The 21161-nt window shown below is 49.8% G+C and overlaps 2 protein-coding genes across 10 annotated transcripts in view; one reads left to right on the plus strand and one right to left on the minus strand.

Annotated features, from left to right (window-relative positions):
* The window catches only part of PARP12 (poly(ADP-ribose) polymerase family member 12), a 41859-nt gene extending 35144 nt beyond the window's left edge, over nucleotides 1-6715 (plus strand). For both annotated transcript variants that reach the window (XM_064289652.1, XM_064289654.1), the window contains 4 exons: nucleotides 1637-1712; nucleotides 2761-2891; nucleotides 4124-4275; nucleotides 5613-6715. In XM_064289652.1, coding sequence (XP_064145722.1) covers nucleotides 1637-1712; nucleotides 2761-2891; nucleotides 4124-4275; nucleotides 5613-5959 — 706 coding nt within the window. In that variant the 3' untranslated portion in view covers nucleotides 5960-6715. The remainder of the gene's footprint in view (nucleotides 1-1636; nucleotides 1713-2760; nucleotides 2892-4123; nucleotides 4276-5612) is intronic.
* Nucleotides 5969-21161, minus strand: part of TBXAS1 (thromboxane A synthase 1) — a 175265-nt gene continuing 160072 nt past the window's right edge. For 2 of the 8 annotated variants that reach the window (XM_064289658.1, XM_023539168.2), the window contains 3 exons: nucleotides 16386-16523; nucleotides 11023-11185; nucleotides 5969-8209 (listed from right to left, as the gene is read on the minus strand). In XM_064289658.1, the coding sequence (XP_064145728.1) occupies nucleotides 8135-8209; nucleotides 11023-11185; nucleotides 16386-16523 (376 nt within the window). In that variant the 3' untranslated portion in view covers nucleotides 5969-8134. Of the gene's footprint in view, nucleotides 8210-11022; nucleotides 11186-11225; nucleotides 12463-16385; nucleotides 16524-16774; nucleotides 17393-20745 lie in introns of those variants that run through there. The other 6 variants (XR_010322597.1, XM_023539170.2, XR_010322596.1 and 3 more) reach the window with 5 other exon arrangements.

Below are 21161 nucleotides of genomic sequence, written 5' to 3' on the forward strand. Positions count from 1 at the left end.
GTTCTATCCACAACTGATCATGGGGCTGCTACAGGACTGGACAGCGTTTTTACCCATTGTACATGGGTTTGCCAGGAGTTACGGCTGACTCAGTGGCACCTAACAACAACTCAACGCTTGGTGCTGTGTCTCAGTGTTTTCTCTGCTCAGCCCTTCTCTGTGTGTATATGGGGTTTCCTGCACTCAATCCCAAAGTGCTGTCCTTCCTTAATTATTTTTAACTGTGCCATTTTCCTAAGAAAGTTATTAGTGGGAATTTTTTGAGGCTCAGGATGAAGGTCCATGTCTCACCCCAGCGTAAACAGAAGGTGTTCTGAAACAGAATAGGAACGAATTAGGGTTATAGTTTCACCGTCTTTGTTCCTAAACCCTTTGGACCAGATGTCTTCTAAAGCTTGGTTTTTATTTGTTGGCTTATTTTTATTTTTGGAAAGATAACATGTTTCTTGTATTATGTTATACTCTGTAAGTAAACATCAATATTTCTGTCGTAAAAATATGCATAGTGACATCAAGAAGGATAAATAGCACAAATAGCCTCTTACCAGTTAGGGTCAAATACCTGCAGCCACATGAGTTTCCATGTCAATGTTATGTTTTAAACAAATAAGTTCTGTATCAGTTACATCTCTTTGAGGCTGTTTTTGTTTTAAGTTTTCAGATTGCTGTGAATTTCAGAACTGTAGGTAAGGGTTTATAGAGCTGTGTGCTGCTTTAATCATACATACTTGAGGGTCTGTGGAGCTGTGTGCTGCTTTGATCCTACATACGTGAGGGTCTGTGGAGCAGTGTGCACTGTTTTAATCGTACGTAGGTGAGGATCTGTGGAGCTGTGTGCACTGTTTCAATCATACGTAGGTGAGAGTCTGTGGAGCTGTGCGCACTGTTTGAATCATACGTAGGTGAGAGTCTGTGGAGCTGTGTACGCTGTTTTAATCATACGTAGGTGAGGGTCTGTGAAGCTGTGTGCACTGTTTTAATCGTACGTAGGTGAGGGTCTGTGGAGCTGTGTGCACTGTTTTAATCGAACGTAGGTGAGGGTCTGTGGAGCTGTGTGCACTGTTTTAATCGTACGTAGGTGAGGGTCTGTGAAGCTGTGTGCACTGTTCTAATCATATGTAGGTGAGGGTCTGTGGAGCTGTGTGCACTGTTTAATCGTACGTAGGTGAGGGTCTGTGGAGCTGTGTGCACTGTTTTGATCGTACGTAGGTGAGGGTCTGTGGAGCTGTGTGCACTGTTCTAATCGTACGTAGGTGAGGGTTTGTAGAGCTGTGTGCACTGTTTTAATCGTACATAGGTGAGGGTTTGTAGAGTCTGCGCTGTTTTATGCAGTAAGGTTTATGGAGCTGTGTGCACTGTTTTAATCATAGGCTGTGTCCCTTTGAGGAAAGCTTGGGTTCATGTGAGAATTGGGTCTCTCCTGCCTAATTGCTTTTAGGTTTTGACCACGGAGGCAAGGATGAACGTGCTCTTGTATGGTGAGTATCGTGTTTGGTGCTCTTCTTCGCCTTCTGCCGGCGTTTCACTGGTATGCTGAGACTCGAGACTGGTGATGTTGGCTAGCAGAGACCCCCTGCCATAAGTTTACTTCAATCTAAGAACGATATGTCTGAGTGGTTTTGTTGACATTTTGCAGCAATGTCCAGTTTCAAGGCCCAAAGAACATCCCAGACTATTGGGACCCTTCTGCCCTGCCAGACCTGGGATTTAAGGTAAGGAATGGAGTCCCCGGGTGGTGCACACAGTTAACACACTTGGCTGCTAACTAAAAGGTTGGAAGTTTGAGCCCATCCAGAGGCACCTAGGAAGAAAGGCCTGGTAATCTATTTCTGAAAAATCAGCTATTGAAGACCCTAAAGGGAGGTGTTCTGCTCTGACCCAGATGGGTTTTCCATGAGTCGGGGTTGACTCAGCAGTAACTGGTTGGTTGGTTGGTTAGTGCTGGGAAGGAGAGTTCTGGGTAGAAACAGGTGAGTGTCAGCGGATTGCAGCTGCTTTCTCTACATAAAGAAGCTGGAAGGCTGCGGCTTGTGGCAGAGGGAGGGGTGTGTGGGTTGGTTTGTTTTCAGGTCTTGGGGTGTTAAACAGCTGGTCATGGCCCTGTAGGGAGAGGCTACATTGAGGAGGGAGGAAGGCAGGCTGTGACATTTGCTAAAAAGGGCAGAAATGAGGACATAAGAGCTGGGCTCACCACACAGATACCAGCTGACTCAGAAAGAAAGGGCAGGGAACCACGGGAGGATCCCAGTGTGATGGGACATTTGGGCACAACCGTTAGAAGGAAGTAGGTAGTCGGTGTTGGAAGACCTGTGTACTGACTGCAGGTGACTCAGACGCCTGATGGCACCTGTGTACCAATCATGGGGCACTCAGCTGATGCCCAATGGCTAGCCTCCAGCCCAGTGTGTGCAGCAGGCTTTTACAAGGTGGCCCTCCTTGTCCTTGGGGAATTGATCTCTCAGAGTTTGTACAAAGTGCACAGGGTGCCAGCGATGCCAGGCTGCTGTGCCAGGGGTTTCAGAGAGAAGGTTAGGACAGGGCAGCTTGTCTAGGGCAGCTGGGGTCTACCCCTCAACAATCTAGTTGAGTGTCTGGCAGAGGCGGGGAGGACAGGAGGAGGTGGGAACCATGTGGGGAGGTGGGGGCCAGGCAGTGGGGCCTCTGCTGGCTGCCGTTCACACGCAGCTTGGGCAGCCTGGGAAGGGGCTGTGAAAGTTCTGCACCATGAGGATCCCACACGTTGGGTGTTTGCTCCTTCAGAGGATAGCTCTCAGCCCTTCCTCGGAGGAGTACCAGAAGGTCCACGAGCTCTTCAGCCGCACGCTGCCCTCCTACCTGATCCAGAAGATCGAGCGTGTGCAGAACCTGGCCCTCTGGGAAATCTACCAGTGGTGTGTGGGGTTGGTGCTCCCTGGGCTGGTGGCTAGTCACTACCCTGGGCCTCAGAGCAGTGGGAGAAAGGGCTGCTGTATGCGGGAGCCCTGCCACTGTGCGCCCCCCGCGCTTCCTCCCTCCCAGTCTGTGTTGTGCAGACCCACTGTGTGCAGGAGCTCTGCCACCGCCCCCTACTCTCTCCCTCCCTCCCAGTCTGTGTTGTGCAGACCCACTGTGTGCAGAAGCCCTGCCACCACCACCCCCACTCCCTCCCTCCCAGTCTGTGTTGTGTAGATCCACTGTGTGCAGAAGCCCTTCCACCACCACCCCTGCTCCCTCCCTCCCAGTGTTGTGCAGACCCACTGTGTGCAGAAGTCCTGCTGCCCCCTGCTCCCTCCCTGCCTGTGTTGTGCTGACCCACTGTGTGCAGGAGTCCTGCCGCCGCCCCCCGCTCCCTCCCTGCCTGTGTTGTGCTGACCCACTGTACATGTGGGGGATGAGGCTCACCAGGGCTTGAGCACCTTTCTGGTTCATAGTTCACTGGTGACAAAGCCAGGCCTCCCTAGAGACCAGTGGGTGGGTCAGCACGGCCTGCTGGACCTTCAGCCCCAGGAAACCATGGCTGTTGTCTCTCCCACTGAAAGTGGGTCTCACGTATGTCTGAAGACTGGTGGACAGTCCATTGTCTGTGTGGGGAGGACATCACAGCGGCCACCCTGCAGGCGGGGGCCTGGCTTGTCCCCACAGTGGGGTCAGGCAGTGGTGAAGGGGGAGACTGCTTCCACTGCTTAGCCAGCGGCAAGACTGTCCAGGGTCGGGGCCTGGGGAGGACCCAAGCCTGTTCTTCATGGACTGGTCTGCTTTTGGGGTTCCCAGAGCCCTGGGACCCTGACTGTGGAGGCAGTTTTCCCTCCTGTTTCCTGCCAGTTCCGTCTCTGCCCAGGAGGCATGAGGCCAGCCAGCTCCCTGACCTGCACCCATGTTCCCCATACCCCCATGTTCCCCACACCCCCAACATTCCCGTGCTCTCCCACCCTGATTTTCGCCAGACCCCCCACACCCCCAACACACCTTGTGCTCTCCCACCCCCATGTTCCGCACACCGCCCTGCTCCCCCACCCACACGTTCCCTGCACCCCCCACGCCCCTGTGCTCCCCACACACACTTGCTGTGGCAGCCGTGTCTTTTGGGGCCGTGGTGGAGGGAGACGCCCCTCTCCCTCCAACACCCCCTTCTCTGGGGCTGCAGGCAGAAGGGTCAGATGCAGAAGAGGCGCGGGGGCGAGGTGGTGGATGAGAGGCGGCTCTTCCACGGCACCAGTTCCTGTTTCGTCGACGCCATCTGCCAGCAGAACTTCGACTGGCGCATCTGCGGGCTCCACGGCACCTCCTACGGCAAGGGTGAGGGCTGGCGGGGGATCACGGGACCACCAACACCAGCCAGGTCCTGCACGCGGGGGTGGGGTGGCCGGAGTTGCCGCCAACTTAGAGAAGGTCCCCTGGCTGTGGCTCCCTGGCTGAACCGGCCCTGTGCACGCATTCAGAACCTGACAGCCTCAGACCCTGGTTCTTGCTGTAAGGCGAGTTAGTGGGGAATTTCCTGCCCAGGGGTGATTTTAAAACTTTTATTTTGGAGATAATTTCAGCCTCGCACAAGAGTCGCAAGAATAATAAGAACCCCCTCTGCATAGATTTTACCGAGGTCCCCCAGTTTTAACATGTTGCTACGTTTGCTTTGTCATCCTTTTTCTAATGTTTTTTTCCTGAAACTTTCAATGTGAAAGGAAACGCTGGTAGTGCAGTGGTTAAGAGCTATAGCTGTCAACCAAAAGGCCGGCAGTTCAAATCCATCGGGTGCTCCTTGGAAACTCTATGGGACAGTTCTACTCTGCCCTATAGGGTCGCTGTGAGTCGGAATGGATTCAGTGGCAATAGGTTTGGTTTTTTTTTTTTAAACCTCCTAGTGCTTCCTATATGTTACGTAATCACATTATGGCTACCAAATTTATGAAATGGAATAATGACGTACTTAATCTGCAGTCCACATTCCAACTTTGTTATCCACCAGGTAGGCCTCCCTCCCTCCTCCGCCCCCTCCCCCATGGTGGCTGTGGGTCAGGATGGCCGTGGGCCTCGTAGACCCACCTTCTAGGGCAGCATCCAGCTCACATTCCTGACTGGCAAGGTTCATAAGCAGGACTCCTTGCACTGGGCGCCGGGCTTAGTGACTCTGTATATGGTGTCTTGGTCACTTTCCACGGAGTCCCTGGCTAGTGCAGATGGTTAACACGCTTGACTGCTGACTGAAAGGTCTTAGAGGTTGGAGTCCACTCAGGTGCCTCGGAGGAAAGGCCTGGTGATCTGAAAAGCGAGCCGTTGAAAACTCTGCGGAGTGCAGTTCTACTCCGACACACGAGGGGTCACCCTGAGTTAGAATCAACTCTGCCCTAACTGGTTTTCACTTCTTACCCACCCTGTGAGGCTGGCGGTGAGGGCCCCATGTTACAGCTGAGGAAACCAGTCCAGGCCCTGGCGGTGATGTGCCTGTAGGCCTGTGGTGACAGGTACAGTCCTGTCTCAGGGTTAGGGACCCTCCTGGTGCCCTGCCACGCTTGAGCAGTCCCTGACGTTGACCTGTATCCCCTGCAGGTTTTAAGAGTGACACGTGAAATAGGCGACCAGGGAGGATTGGGAGGGAGGGAACCTCAGTCTTGGCCTGATCCCCAGTCTTCTTCCAGGTAGCTACTTCGCCCTGGACGCCGCGTACTCCCACCACTACAGCAAGGCCAGTGGGCAGTCCCACATGATGTTCTTGGCCCGAGTGCTGGTGGGTGAGTTCGTCCGCGGCTGCGCCACCTACGTGCGCCCACCAGCCAAGGAGGGCCAGAGCGACGTCTTCTACGACAGCTGCGTGAACAGAATGTCTGACCCGACCATCTTTGTGGTCTTCGAGAAGCACCAGGTCTACCCGGAGTACCTCATCCAGTACACGACCAGCGCCTCACCCGCAGCTGCCATCCCGCTTCCCCAGGCCTCCGACGGGGGTGGGCTACGCGCCAGCCTCCTGGGGTTGTTCCACCGCTGAGGCAGCCTCCCCTGACGCGCAGGTGGTTGCGGATGTGCTGTGTGGTTTTTTTTTTAACAAAACAATTTTAATGAACTGTTTGTACGATGTTGTCTTCTCAATGATGGTAGTTTCCACTTTTACGTGTCCCCCATTTGGGCTCTGGAGCAGCCTCCCAGTAGGCCTGTGGTTGCCTTTTAACAATGTGTCTTAAAATTTTATGTTTTACTCTCATTGTTGGCTTGCTGCTCGTTGGTACCGGGCTCAGATTTCTAGAAAGGGTTTTATGGAGTAGCTTTACCTTTTAGGATTTTCTGTCTTTACTGTGATCCTGGGCCTCTGTGGCATCTGCTTTGATTTTTTTAGTCCGGCAGTTGCTACTGGACCCTGCGAACTTAGTGAGGCTGAGGGGACGCAGTCCGGCTGCCCACTGCTCAGGCTAACCTGGCTGCTTCGCTTGGGCTTCTGGCCTTGGAACTGGACTGTGTCTCATTGTCTGAACAAGTGGCTGCTGTGTGGTGTCCCCGAGTCTTGAGGGTGTCCTTTGTCCTGGTGGGCCAGCCATTACTTCCACGAAGTGTGTTCACCTGGCAGGTGACACGAATGAATGGTGGCCCTGAGGACCACCGCTTGGTTTGGGTATGCATCCTGCATCTCCCTGGCACACTGAACAGCCTGAGTGTGGGCTGTACGGCCCAGGGAGATTGGAGTCCCAGTGCTGTAAATGTCACATAAAACTTGGAAATAAAGGGCTTACCTAAGTGGGCAGAGACTGCAGCTCGTTCTTCAGCGCCTGTTTATTGAGCACCTGCTGGGTACGGGTACTGCTGGGTGTGGGGGATCTAGCAGAGGCCATCCTTGCTGTGGGAAGGCTGTGTGGACTTAACCCCAAAGCTACCTACGAAGCTTAAGCTGCAGGCCCTCACATGCCAGGGCTCCTTCCAAGGCCCTCAGAGGGGCCCCAGCCTTACAACATCATTGTGCGTTTGGTAATGTTTGCAAAAGCAGTATGCTTGTCTTTTTCTGTCCCCCAATCGTGTAAGTCTCCAGCCATGCAAAGCCTTGAACCCTCCCAGAGCATGGCATGGAGCGGGAGTGGGGGGTGGAGGTTGTCTAGGGTGCATCCTCCACACCTGGCAGCCTATGGGGCTTCCTCGGGGGAGGCCAGAGAGGAGTGGCCCCACAAGGAGGGCTTGGAGGGGTGCATGGACCAAGCAGCAAAGGCTGCAATTCTCAGCAGTGAACACGCCAAAATGCCATGAAATTTCTAAGTAAAAAGTGGGTGTAGGCTCTGGGCATCACACGGTGGCTCAAAGGTCCCTCCTGTGATGTCACCTATATTACACCCCGCCCCTCCTCAGAGCTGCTCAGACGTGAGACAGAGGAGGGGCCCTTTGACCTCGGTCAGCTTCCTTGTTTTCCGGATGAGAAAACCCAGACACAGGACGGTGAAAAGGCCAGTGACCACCACCTGCTGGCGACAGAGCTGGGGTTCCGTCTGCTGCTGGTTTGCTGAATTTGAGCTTCTCAGCACCACAATCGTTACTTTAACTAAAACTCAGCTCTGTGTTTTGATTCTCTGATCACAATGAAGAAAGACATACGCCCTTTAAGAGAAAAACGCGTTCAGCCTGGATCACCTTTCTGCATATGAAATCTTTGTGAAGCTGGTTTATCCAGCCTAGGAGAAGCAATGCATTATAAAGCTTCAGAATCATTTCTGAAATTGAACTTCGGATGAATATCATTCTCTAAGTCAGGAGAAACTGAGTAGGCCACAGGCTGGTGTCCCCGTGTCCCTGCACTGCAGAGGCCTCTCATCCCTTTAAGGCCTCGTTCTCAGTCATTTTGTGTAAGTCATGTATTGCTTATTTGCCAGAAATCTCTTATTCAAGCAGTTGGATCAATGTCTCAAACATAGTTGACAAAGTCAATGCCAAATGCAACGAGCAAACATTTATTAAGCTGTCAAGTGCAACAAGCAAACATTTATTAAGCAGTTGGGGCAGGCGGCATGAACGCCCTGGATTCCTTTACTCTCCCACGCCAGGCACCGTTGCCCTCACTGGGTGGTGGTTTCCGTAAAGGTGAATTTTCACACGCAGTTTCCTTTCAGTCTGGGGGCACCCTCCAAGGCTGACTTGCAGGTCTGGAAGCACCATCCCCAGGAGCCACCCCTGAGGGAGGCCTTCCCAGTCAGCGGGGCACAATCTTGATGTAGACACCGTTTTTTGGAGCTAGGGCAGATTTGGATTCTAGCTGCAGTGGTACCTGAAACAGGAGATTAAAGTGAAAATTAGCCATGCATATGGGAAGACTTGGAACCAGGACTGGAGCTGGGCTTGTGGGCACTTTGAGCTGTGGGACAGCTGGGCTACAAGTGGGCCAAGACACCCCCCTAGTTGGACCTTGGTTCCCTGGGAGCTTCCAGAGCAGCCCTCTTGTGCCCAGGCAGGGGGACGGCAGCTGGCCCCTTCCCTGGGCTCGGGTCTGCCTTCCCAGCTGATGCAGCATGGTGGGTGACAGGGCCCTCACGGCAGCCCTGGTGAGAGGAGGTGGCGTCTCTGCAGATGACGGTGTGGAGGCTCAGAGAGGCCAGTACCTGACCAGGGTCACACCACAGCAGGGGAGCAAAGCCCCAGTCTGCCTTTCAGCTGCACTAACATCCCGGCCTCCCTTCTGCCTCTCCTCCCTGCAGCTGGACAGGTGCTGCTCTTTCTGAGGGGCTCGGGGAGCACAGAGCTGGGGGTCCCTGCCCCAGTGTGCCATGGTCCCTTCTTTCTGAGGGCTCTGGGAGTCGGGTGTTGTGGGTCCCTGGCCAGCATGCCATAGCTGAATTTTTATTTCTTTATTAATAAACTATTAGTACATTTTACTTAATACATTTAATTTAATTAAATTTTGAGTAGCCACATACTGTAACGAACGGGGTTAAACTGTTCCCCCTCCTCCTCCCATCCCAGCCAGGCTCTCTGAGCTCCTGAGAAGATGCTTCTATGTTGTCTGCGTAACAGCTCAAGGTCTTCTTACTGCTTCTCTGCTCAAGACTGCTTCACTACTAATTAACACACCCCCTCCATTCAGACATGAGCAATAAGCCACAAAGCTGGCCTGAGAGGAACTTCAGTGTCGTGCCTCCCAGCCGTCAGATTGCACCCCCACTGCACCCATACATGTTAATTAGCTCTTGAAATTGCCTGCCTAGTCCTTGAAACTTGATGAATTATGCATAAGTTCCCTATCCCGAACTCAACTGCCCTGAAAGCCCCAACTTCGGGGAGCTTGATTTGAGACTTGGTCTCCAAGCTCCTGGCTTGACTGGCTTGCGATAAAGTCTACTTTCTCAAAGGCCCGATGTCTCTCAATTGACTCGAGGGGTCACACTGGGCAGGACCCATTCCCACCAGGTTATAATATGGCTAGTGGTGGCTGCATTAGCACAGTGCAGACAATCTTGAAATACCATAGGCATTCCAAAAGAGGAGTGGTCGGAGGGGCTGGCAAGTCAGGGAAGGCTTCCTGGAGGAAGCGGCACAGAGGCCCTTTGGGAAGTGAGGAATGCTGAAGGCTTGGGTCATGTGATCAGACTGGTGGGCGGGGGGCATTTGTAGGGATGAGGTTCCATGTAGGGGAGCAGCCTAGGCAGGGGAAATCTCTTGGTGTGGACATGAGGTGGGTAGTACAAAGGGGGCGTAGACTGCTCTGGAATTCAGGGTTCTCGCTGGACCCAGCAGCCTCTGGGGACTCGAGCTGGGTAATGTCACACATGAGCAGAGCTTTAGAACCCTGGTCACGCCACTGCACTGTACCTGAGACCAAGAGTGTATGAGGCAAGCCCCACAAGGAAGTCTTTGCAGGATGCCTGACCTACTGGTTTCTCTGATCCTCACCTGTCTCAGTTTCTATCCACGCTGCCAGCTTGCCCCTCCCTTCTCTGCCTGAGCACCTGGCCTCTGTGGACCGCCATCTTCCTCAGTCTCACTCCTCCCAGGCCAGGCCAGCAACTGTCCCAGCTTCTCCATGCGTCAGAGGCCCTGCCCTCCATGAATCTAGAGCCACGGGGACTGTCTTGTGCTCGGGGTGTCTGTCCTCTCAGCCCTCCGTCCAGGCCTGACCGTGCAATAGGTCGCTGGGGGCAGGGCTGGCCGGACACCAGCAGTGGAGGGCAGTGGTGGGGCCGCACAACAGGCAGATTGGAGAGTGAGCCCAGTGTCTTCACTGTGCACCCACCCACTTATTTGTTCACTAACGTTGAATGAGGAGTGGGCACTGGCCAGAGCACACCTGGCTGGATGCTGGTGGCTCTATCATGACCACACTGGGCCATGCTGCAGGGGGCCCACCGCCCACGGGAGGACCTCAGACAGGCTCTGTCGTCTCTCCGAGTCCTGGTTCCGCACTGAAAATGGGGGTGACAGCCTGCTCCACAAGATGGCTGTGAGCTGGAAGGTGGGGTTCACGCCTAGGCCTGCATGACTGCCCGTGTGCCTAGGGGGCAGTATGGGAACCTGGCCAGGAAAGTGGCCAGCCCTACTTCAGGGGGGCCAGAAAGTCTGGTGACGGCATGGGCTCAGCCTTCACGAACTGGGCGTGGGCCCGGGGGTATCGGAGGAGAGTGGGTGCTCGCACAGGTGGGGCTCCCCTGGAGCTCACAGCCTGCGCCCTAGCAAGTCCTGGTGACCGCCACGTGACCTCCACGTAGCCTCCACGTGGCCTGCACTCAGAGGCCACAGGTCGGGTGGGCAGGGTGTGTCTAGAGGGAGTTAGTGGAGGGCAGGCCACACCCCACACCCTCAGGCTCCTTGTGTGGGAGAGGGATTCTCCAGAGGGGAGGACCTGCGCCTGTGCAGAGAAGCCGAGTCCTAGCAGCGAGCACACCCTCTGGGTCTACGTGTGAACAACTGCATGGACTCCAGTCCTCACAGGGCACTGAGAGCTGGGGTGTCATTGTCACCCCTTTTACAGATGAAGAAACTGAGCCCAGTGCAGCTCCGGGTGGGCAGTGGGCACAGAGAACTGAGGTGAACCCCCTGGAGCGGGGTCCCCCAGGAGCCAGGCACAGCCCCCCTAGGAGCAGCCCTCACCTGGGTCTCAGCGCAGGCCTGGAACCGGAACTTGTGCAGCACTTGGAGTAGCGTCAGCTTGACCTCCAGCAGGCCGAGGCGCACCCCAAGGCAGCTCCGCGGGCCCGCTCCAAAGGGCAGGTAAGTGAAGGGCCGCCGCCGTCGCTGGGCCTCAGCCGTGAACCTGTGGGGCCGGGAACACTGGGTAGACCGGACACCTTCCATCCTGTGTCCTGAAACCTCTCCATCCTAGTTGCCGACCCTTCATTCGAGACAGTGCTCCAACCAGGTAGACACAGCCCCTGCTGTGGCCTGGTATCCTATTTCCCCAGGGACCCATCACCAGGGGCTCCGGCGCTGGGGGGACTCACCCCCTCTTGCTGCCTGCCCTGCCTGCTCTGCGAAGCCTGTAGGTCCTCGGGGTGTAATGACTCACCTGAAGGCCCACAGCACCCTACTGCACCCCTCTGAGCTCAGCTTCGTGTTAATGATCCCACCGCCCACAACTGCCCCAGAATCTGGACCCCAGGGTTTGACCTCTCTGCATCACCTGGCCCCTGCTCCAAGGCCTGCCCCCCAGAGATGACAATACCACCACCCCTTCCTAAGCAGAGCACCTCAGCCTTGTGGACAGCACTGCCCTGGTGGCCACTCCTGCCAGCTCCCCAGCAGCCTGGTCATTGCCTGTCCTGCTCATGGTGCCTGCTTTTCCAAACATTCACACCTGGACCCCTGGGCAGGTCTGTATCTGGATGGCGAGGCCCCCTCCCCCCACTGCTGGCTCCACTACTCAGTAACGGTATGCGCCCCTATGTGCCCCTGCAGCCACAAATGATGCGCTAGGCCTGGGGGTGTGGTGTGGGGATCTGGACCCGGAAAATGGTGGGACCTACTTCAGTGGGACCCAAATGTCTGGGTGACATCACAGTCTCATCATGGTCTTGGACAGTAAGCTCCATGACAGCCACTCTGTAGTAGCTGCTCACTTCTTCTAACTCTGGAATTTTCTGGCCCAAGGAACCCTTCTCCCACAGGTCTGTCAGTTTGTCGTACTGTGGGGGCTTGTGTGTTGCTGTGATGCTGGAAGCTATGCCACCAGTAGTATTCAAATACCAGCAGGGTTACCCATGGTGGACAGGTTGCAGCTGAGCCTCCAGACTAAGACAGACTAGGAAGAAGGACCTGGAAGTCTACTTCTGAAAAGAATTAGCCAGTGAAAACCTTATGAATAGCAGTGGAACATTGTCTGTTATAGTGCTGGAAGACAAGCCCCCCAGGTTGGAAGGCACTCAGAAGATGACTGGGGAAGAGCTGCCTCCTCAAAGATGAGTCGACCTTAATGGCCCAGATGGAGTCAAGCTTTCGGGACCTTCATTTGCTGATGTGGGGCGACTCAAAATGAGAAGAAACAGCTGCAAACATCCATTAATGATCAGAACCTGGAATGTATGGAGTATGAATCTAGGAAAATGGAAATCATCAAAAATGCAATGAAACGCATAAACATCAATATCCTAGGCATCAGTGAGCTGAAACGGACTGGTATTGTCCATTTTAAATCAGACAATCATATGTTCTACTATGCTGGGAATGACAACTTGAAGAGGAATGGTGTTGCATTCATCATCCAAAAGAACATTTCAAGATCTGTCCTGAAGTACAATGCTGTCAGTGATAGGATAATATCCATACGCCTAAAAGGAAGACCAGTTAATACAACTATTACTCAAATTTACGCACTAACCATTAATGCCAGTGATGAAGAAATAGAAGATTTTTACCAGCTTCTGCAGTCTGAAATTGATCAAACGTGCAGTCAGGATGCACTGATAATTACTGGTGATTGGAACGCAAAAGTTGGAAACAAAGAAGGATTGGTAGTTGGAGAATATGGTCTTGGTGATAGAAACGATGCTGGAGATCCCATGATTGAATTTTGCAAGACCAACGACTTCTTCATTGCAAATACTTTTTTTCACCAACATAAACAGCGACTGTGCATGTGGACCTCATCAGATGGAATACACAAGAATCACATTGACTACATTTGTAGATAAAGATGATGGAAAAGTTCAATGTCATCAGAACAAGGCCAGGGGCCAGTTGCAGGTTAGACCACCAATTACTCATATGCAAGTTCAAGCTGAAACTGAAGAAAATTAGAATAAGTCCACAAGAGCCAAAGTATGGCCTTGAGTATATCTTACCTGAATTTAGAGACCAATTCAAAAATAGATTTGACACATTGAACACTAATGACGGATGAGTTGTGGAATGACACCAAGGACATCATATATAGAGAAAGGAAGGGGTCATTAAAAAGACAGGAGAGAAAGAAAAGACCTAAATGGATGTCGGAGGAGACTCTGAAACTTGCTCTTAAATGTTGAGTAGCTAAAGCAAAAGGAAAAAATGATAAAGTAAAAGAACTGAACAGAAGATTTCAAAGGGCTGCTCGAGAAGACAAAGTGAAGTGTTGTAATGACATGTGTGAAGACTCTGAGATAGAAAACCAAAAGGGAAGAACATGTTCAACATTTCTCAAGCTTAAAGAACAGAAGAAAAAATTTAAGCCTCAAGTTGCAGTATTGAAGGATTCTATGAGGAAAACATTAAATGATGCAGGAAGCATCAAAGGAAGATGGAAGGAACACACAGAATCACTTTACCAAAAAGAATTGGTCAATGTTCATTTCAGGAGGTAACATATGATCAGGAACCGATGGTACTGAAGGAAGAAGCCCAAGCTTCACTGAAGGCATTGGAGAAAAACAAGGCTCCGGGAACTGACGAAATACCAATTGAAATGTTTCAACAAATGGATGCAGCACTAGAAGTGCCCACTCGTCTATGCTAAGAAATTTGAAAGACAGCTTCCCCGCCAAACGACTGGGAGAGATCTGTATTTATGCCTATTCCTAAGAAAGGTGATTCAATCAAATTTGGAAATTAACAAACAATATCATCAAAATCACCTGCAAGCAAAATTTTGCTGAAGATCATTCAAAAGTGGCTGCAGCAGTATATCGACAGGAAACTGCCAGAAATTCAAGCCGAATTTAGAAGAGGACATGGAACCAGGGATATCATTGCTGATGTCAGGTGGATCCTGGCTGAAAGCAGAGAATACCAGAAGGATGTTTACCTGTGTTTTACTGACTATGTTAAGGCATTCGACTGTGTGGATCATAACAAATTATGGATAACATTGTGGAGAATGGGAATTCTGGAACATTTAATCTTGCTCATGAGGAATCTGTGCATGGATCAAGAGGCAGTTGTTTGAACAGAACAAGGGGATACTGCATGGCTTAAAGCCAGGAAAGGTGTGTGTCAGGGCTGATTCCTTTCACCATACCTATTCAATCTGTATGCTGAGCAAATAATCTGAGGAGCTGTACAATATGAAGAAGAACGGGGCATCAGGATTGGAGGAAGACTCATTAACAACCTTAATGTGTCATGCAGATGACAGGATCTTGCTTGCTGAAAGTGAAGAGGACTTGAAGCACTTACTGATGAAGATCAAAGACCACAGCCTTCAGTATGGATTACACCTCAACATAAAGAAAACAAAAATCCTCACAACTGGACCAATGAGCAACATCATGATAAACAGAGAAAAGATTGAAGTACTCAAGATTTCAATTTACTTGGATCCACAATCATCACCCATGGAAGCAGCAGTCAAGAAATCAAAAGACACATTGGGTTGGGCAAATTGTCCGCAAAAGACCTCTTTAAAATGTTGAAAAGCAAAGATGTCACCTTGAGGACTAAGGTGTACCTGACCCAAACCATGGTGTTTTCAATCGCCTCATATGCATGTGAAAGCTGGACAATGAATAAGACCAAAGAACTGATGCCTTTGAATTGCAGTACTAGCAATGAATATTGAATATACCATGGACTGCCAAAAGAATGAACAAATCTGTCCTGGAAGAAGTAGGACTAGAATGCTCCTTAGAAACAAGGATGGCGAGACTGCGTTTTACATACTTTGGACACGTCAGGAGGGATCAGTCCCTGGAGAAGGACATCATGCTTGGTAAAGTACAGCGTCAGCGGAAAAGAGGAAGACCCTCAAGGAGATGGATTGACACAGTGGCTGCAACAATAGTCTCAAGAATAACAATGGTTGTGGGGATGGTGCAGGACTGGGCAGTGTTTCGTTCTGTGGTATACAGGGCTGCTACGAGTCGGAACTGACTCGACAGCACCTAACAACAACAACAAGCCAAAATAACGAACAAATCTGTCTTGAAAGAAGTACAACCAGAATGCTCCTTAGAAGCAAGGATGGCGAGACTGTGTCTTACATACTTTGGACATGTTATCAGGAGGGATCAGACCTGGAGAAGGACATCATGCTTGGTAAAGTACAGGGAGAGCGAAAAAGAAGACCCTCAAGGAGATGGACTGACACAGTGGCTGCAGCAACAGGCTCAAGCATAACAACAATTGTAAGGGTGGTGCAGGACCAGGCAGTGTTTCGTTCTGTTGTGCACAGGGCCACTATGAGTTGGAACTGACTCGATGGCACCTAACAACAACAACAAGGAGCCCTTGAACGACCTTTTCCAGTGTAACGTAAATGTACTTTTTGTTTCAAAAAGGGGTGCCTCTAGGCGGCCACTATTTCTTGGGCTTTCCTGAACTTCCAGTGGCTGCCGAGCAGTGGGGTCATTGCATAGGTCCCTCGGCCACAGATTCCCAGGACCAGGTGTAGAGTTGGGCAGCATTCTGCAGGAAGCTGGAGCCGCTGCAGGTGGACACCTAGGTTCTGCCTGGAGGGGCAGCCTCGGTGGTATCTGATAAGGAGGAGTGTGGGTGCCTGCTCAGACAGCTTCCACTGGGATCCTAGGTATAAAACTCAGACAGTGGACCAAATCACCAAATTCATGTTCGGCCACCCAAGGTGGTGAGGGTATGGACAAGGAGGGAGAGGTCCAGGTCTACCATCTTAGCAGAGCTGAACCTCCCTAATTCAGATTCAGGGGTGGATAAGTTTAGTTGATACTATTGTTCTAGAAAGGATGCCTGGTGGTACAATGGTTAAGTGCTGGGCTGCTAGTAAGGTCGCTGATTCAAACCCACCAGCAGCTACGAGAGAGAAAAGACCTGGTCATCTGCATGCATAAAGATTGCAGCCGGGGAAACCTTATGGGGCAGTTTACTCTGTCCTGTAGGGTCACTGTGAGTCAGGATTGACTCGACAGCAGTGAGTTTTCTACTAAGGTGTGTGTCCAAGAGGAACCCGTGCTCCTGATTTCAAGCAAGACGCATGTGATGGTGCCTCCTGGCCATGAAGGTGCCTCAGTCCCAGCCTGTTACACTGTTCCCACCAGCCTTGGGCCCCCGAGTCATTTGAGGGGGGCACTCACCTCTCAGGGTCGAAGGCCTCGGGCTGCGGCCAGTGCTCGGGGTCATGGTGCAGGGCGCCCACGGCCATCTCCACCACAGCACCTGCAGGGATGTGCTGCCCCAGGAGCTTGCAGTCCTTCGCCGACTCCCGCGTGAACCTGCCGGGAGACGCCGGCGTGGAGGATGGCGGGCTGGGGCCAACCTTTACTTTGGACCCTTCTGTATTGTGTACCTGGGCAGCGCTCAACTACTACTGCACAGGTGGGTGGTTTGAACCCACCCAGAGGTGCCTTGGAAGAAAGGCCTGGTGATTTCTTTACAAAAGATCACAGCCTTGAAAACCCTGTGGGGCACTTCTGCTCTATAACACATGGGTTGCCATGAGTTGGAATCAATCCCACTGGTACTGGTATTGTTTAGGGGTTTTCTTTCTTTTTTTTTTTTTTTAATGTTTTTTGCAATATAAATGTTATTTTAAAGATTAGAAATAATCTATGCTGGCTTTTCCTTCTAGTTGTGGGGCTGGGGTTTTTCCACAAATCTCGAAGAGAGATATGGTTATGATGCTGATCACTGCTGAATGCTACTCCAGCTCCTAAGAGAAATGTAGAGCCACCTGACTCCTCGCAGCATCCGTCTGCTAGAGCCTTCGATCACGTGCCAGTCAGGAAGCAGGAAGAGGGCTGTGGGACCCCACTCGGATGTGGTGACCATGTGCCTGGAGCCGGAGCCAACGCCATGCCACAGCAGGCGGGGGGGCTGGGTGCCCTGCCCTTTTATCTGCACCCAATGGTGTGGACCTGGATGGACCCTGGGAGTCAGAGGTGCCCAGAGGCCTGGGCCTGCTGCCTTCAAGACGCTGGGCCTCCAGCCTGGAGAGCCCATCCAGAGGGCCTAGTCAGCTGAACTGTATGATATAGACCAGATTAACCGGGATGACACTCAAAACAAGAGCAGCTACCGCTTCCTTCATGGATAAGGTGTCAGTCCAGCAAGGTCGTGGCAGTGCTTGGGAAAAGCCGGCACACTTTTCACATAGAATAGAATAAAGATGTAAAATTAAAAACAATATGAAAGGAAATAAAAATAATATAAAACAATAAAACAAATTAAACTAAAAGAAAAATAATTTAAAATTAAATTAAGTTAAATAAACTAATAAAACTGAAATAAAATATTAAAATAAATAATATAAAATATGTAACTTAAAAACAAATGAAATTAAATATAAAATAAAAATTAAATGTAAATGAAATAATACTAAATTACATAAGAAAATAATATTAAAATTAAAGATAATGAAATAGAATAACAAAACAAATAAAATTAAAGAAAATAATTTTAAATAATACTTAAGTAAAAACAAAGTTAAATAAAATAAATTAAAAATCAGGTTAAATAATAAAACAAAATAAAAATTAAAATAATTCAAGGATATAAAATAATAAATAAGAAAATAATTTTAAATAAAATAAGTTGAAGTAATAATTGAAATAAAATACATTAATAAAACATAGAATTAAGAAGATAATTTTAAATAAAAAATTAAATGTAACATTAAACAAAATTAACCAAATTAAATAAAAATAAAATAATTAAATTAAAAACAAAATAAGTGAAATAAAATTAATAAAAATAAAATAATTGGAATAAATTTAAAATTACATTAAATTAATTAAACAAAATTAAGTAAAAATAAAGTTAAATAAAAATATAAAGTAAATTAATTAAATTAAAATGAAATTAGTATAATTAAATAAGGTGAATAAAATTACGTAATAAAGTAAATAGGTAAAATAAAGTTTAAATTATATTAAAATGTAAAATTAATAAAAATAAATATGAAAATAAAAATAAAATAATTAGAATAAATTTAAAATTAAATTAACTAATGAAAATAAATAAAACATTATAAAATAAATAAATGCCCACCGTCCCTACGCTCACCCCGAGTCCCGTGCCCGGGCCCCAGGAATGACCCTCCTGTCTGGGTGGGAATGATGACTCTGCCTCACTCACTCCGTTGTTCGATAAGAGCTGACATGAATAAAGACACCCACTGATGGAGGAAGGTGAGGCTCGGGAGCGCATGGCCCAGACCACAGGGGCCTTGAAGGTGGCCTCGGACCCTAAGATGACACCTCCTGCTGTCCACTTCGGCCCCGCCTGCTGCTCAGTGCCTCCAGCAGTCACTGCCCTGGCACGAACTGGGGAGTCGGTGTGGGGTCTACAGAGCAAACATGGTGTCTTTATTACCTGATCGGCTTTAAAGAGCAGGATTTTATTGTCTCGAAGTTCTGGAGGCTGGGAGTCTCTGCCCACTCAGGGAGAAGCCCCTTCTCTGTCTCTTCAGCTTCTGGCAGCCCTGGGCGTTCCTTGGCTTGTGGCAGATCCTCACATGGCGTCTTCTCTTGAGTGCACTTTTCTCCGTGTTTGTTGTTAGATGCCACAGAGTCAGTCTTTAAGGGGACAGATTGCCAGGTCTTTCTCCCTTGGAGCCCCTGAGTGGGTTCAAACTGCCAACCCTTCTGTTAGCAGCCAAGCCCTTAACCACTTTACCAGCACTGGGCTCCCAGTTACAAGGCACCACCTAGAAAGGATTATGTTTAGACCAGCCCTGTTGTTGTTGTTGGTAGGTGCCGTCCAGTCAGTTCTGACTCATAGCGACCCTATGTACAACAGAAGGAAACACTGCCGGTCCTGGGCCATCCTCATAATCGTGGTTATGCTCGAGCCCATTGTTGCAGCCACTGTTAGTCCGTCTTGTTGAGGGTCTTTCTCTTTTTTGGGGACCCTCTACTTTACCAAGCATGATGTCCTTCTCCAGGGGCTGATCCCTCCTGACAACATGTCCAAAGTATGTGAGACGCAGTCTCACCATCCTTCATTCTGGTTGTACTTCCTCCAAGACAGATTTGTTCGTTCTTTTGGCAACCTATGATACGTTCAACATTCTTCGTCAACACCACAATTCAGAGGTATCAGTTCTTCTTCAGTCTTCCTTATTCATTGTCCAGCTTTCACATACATATGAAGCAATCGAAAGTACCATGGCTTGGGTCAGCTGCCCCTTAGTCCTTAAAGTGACATCTTTGCTTTTCAGCACTTTAAAGAGGTCTTTGGCAGCAGATTTGCCTAATGCAATGCATCTTTTGATTTCTTGACTGCTGCTTCCGTGGGTGTTGATTGTGGATCCAAGTAAAATGAAATCCTTGACAACTTCAGTCTTTTTTTGTTTATCATGATGTTGCTCGTTGGTCCAGTTGTGAGGATCTTTGTTTTCTCTGTGTTGAGGTGTAATCCACACTGAAGGCTGTGGTCTTTGATCTTCATCAGTAAGTGCTTCACAGCAACACGCAAGCCCCCAGAGTATGACAAACTGATAGACACATGGGGGAAGGAGACCCACCCTACTCATATGTACTCAATGACAACCCAAAAGAACATTCTATTTCCCAACAGGGTCACATTCACAGGTACTTAACAGGGGTTAGGACTTCAACATATCCTTTTGGGGACACAACTCAACCTAAAATACACGCTGACCCCACTTAACACATGCATCAACTTAGCCAATGTCACACAGCACATGAAGGACAGGCTGGTCCTGTGTCACCATAGCACCAGCATTACTGTGGCTTTATGGGGGGATTTTACCAAGTTCATACAGCTTCTCTGGTCTCTGTCCTGCCCTCATGGTCACAGGCATCCTTATCCCATGAAGCAGTACTTTCGCGATTCCAACAAAGAGTCAGAATTGACTCGATGGCAATGGGTTTGGTTTGATTTTGGTTTGCTGTTCACAGGAGCCCTGGCTACACAGTGGTTAAGCACTTGGTTGGTAACCAAAAGGTCTGTGGTTCGAATCCAGCACCTGCACCCGGGGAGAAAGACGTGGCAGTCCGCTTCCGTAAAGATGACAGCCTTGGAAACCCTACAGGGTCACTATGGGTTGAAAACTACTCAAGAGCAAAGGGTTTGGTTTGGTTTTTTGCTGTTCATAGGGGCCAGCAGGAGATCAGCCGCAGCACTTTTGCCTTGGAGAGATCGGCCACTTTGTCAGCTCGTGTGTCATACGGACACGGTCTCCTGTGAGAAATTCTCGCCTGAGTTTAGAGCCAGGACATAGGGGAGTCTCTTGATCTGTTGATACAGTTTCCTCCCACTAGAGGATAGCTGGTTTCCCTCTGCACACAGGAAATTTAGCAACAGTGCATCCGTCTGACCAGCTTTCGGCCTTCTTGGGGGCCCAGTAAAGGCACCTTACCTTTCACAGCCATTATTCTGTCTTATCACTGAATGTCTTATTTTGAACTTCATTTCAACTTATCTGGCAGCTGCCCACAGTCCCCCGGAAGGAAGCTAGAGATAAATCATGAAAAATAAAAAAAAGATTATATTATAGTTTGCTTGAGGCTCCCACGGAAATCTGGGAAGCCCCGTGGAGTCGGGTCTTAACATGGCGTCAGGACAGCGAGGAGGAGAACGCTGGCCATCCCTTGTCCCCACAGTGCCAGAGGACCATGGGGCTTGACTCACACCCTGGTCTGTTTCTGTCTTTGCTTCTGGCCCCGACCGTTTTGGACGATATACATACAATCACACTCTTGGTAATGTTTTTGGTTTGAAATAAAATTTTGAGATGTCTTCAAATCACTCATATTTTCTCTTTAAAAATGGCAAAACGTATCTGCGTGTGGTTTACGTGGTGTATTAGTTCATAGATGTGCTGAGCAGAGTATAGGATACGTGGTGATCCCTGTCTCCCATGGCTGCTGTCACAAAGTGCCATATGG

The sequence above is a fragment of the Loxodonta africana genome, chromosome 8 (assembly GCF_030014295.1).
Source record: "Loxodonta africana isolate mLoxAfr1 chromosome 8, mLoxAfr1.hap2, whole genome shotgun sequence".
Lineage (NCBI taxonomy): Eukaryota > Metazoa > Chordata > Mammalia > Proboscidea > Elephantidae > Loxodonta > Loxodonta africana.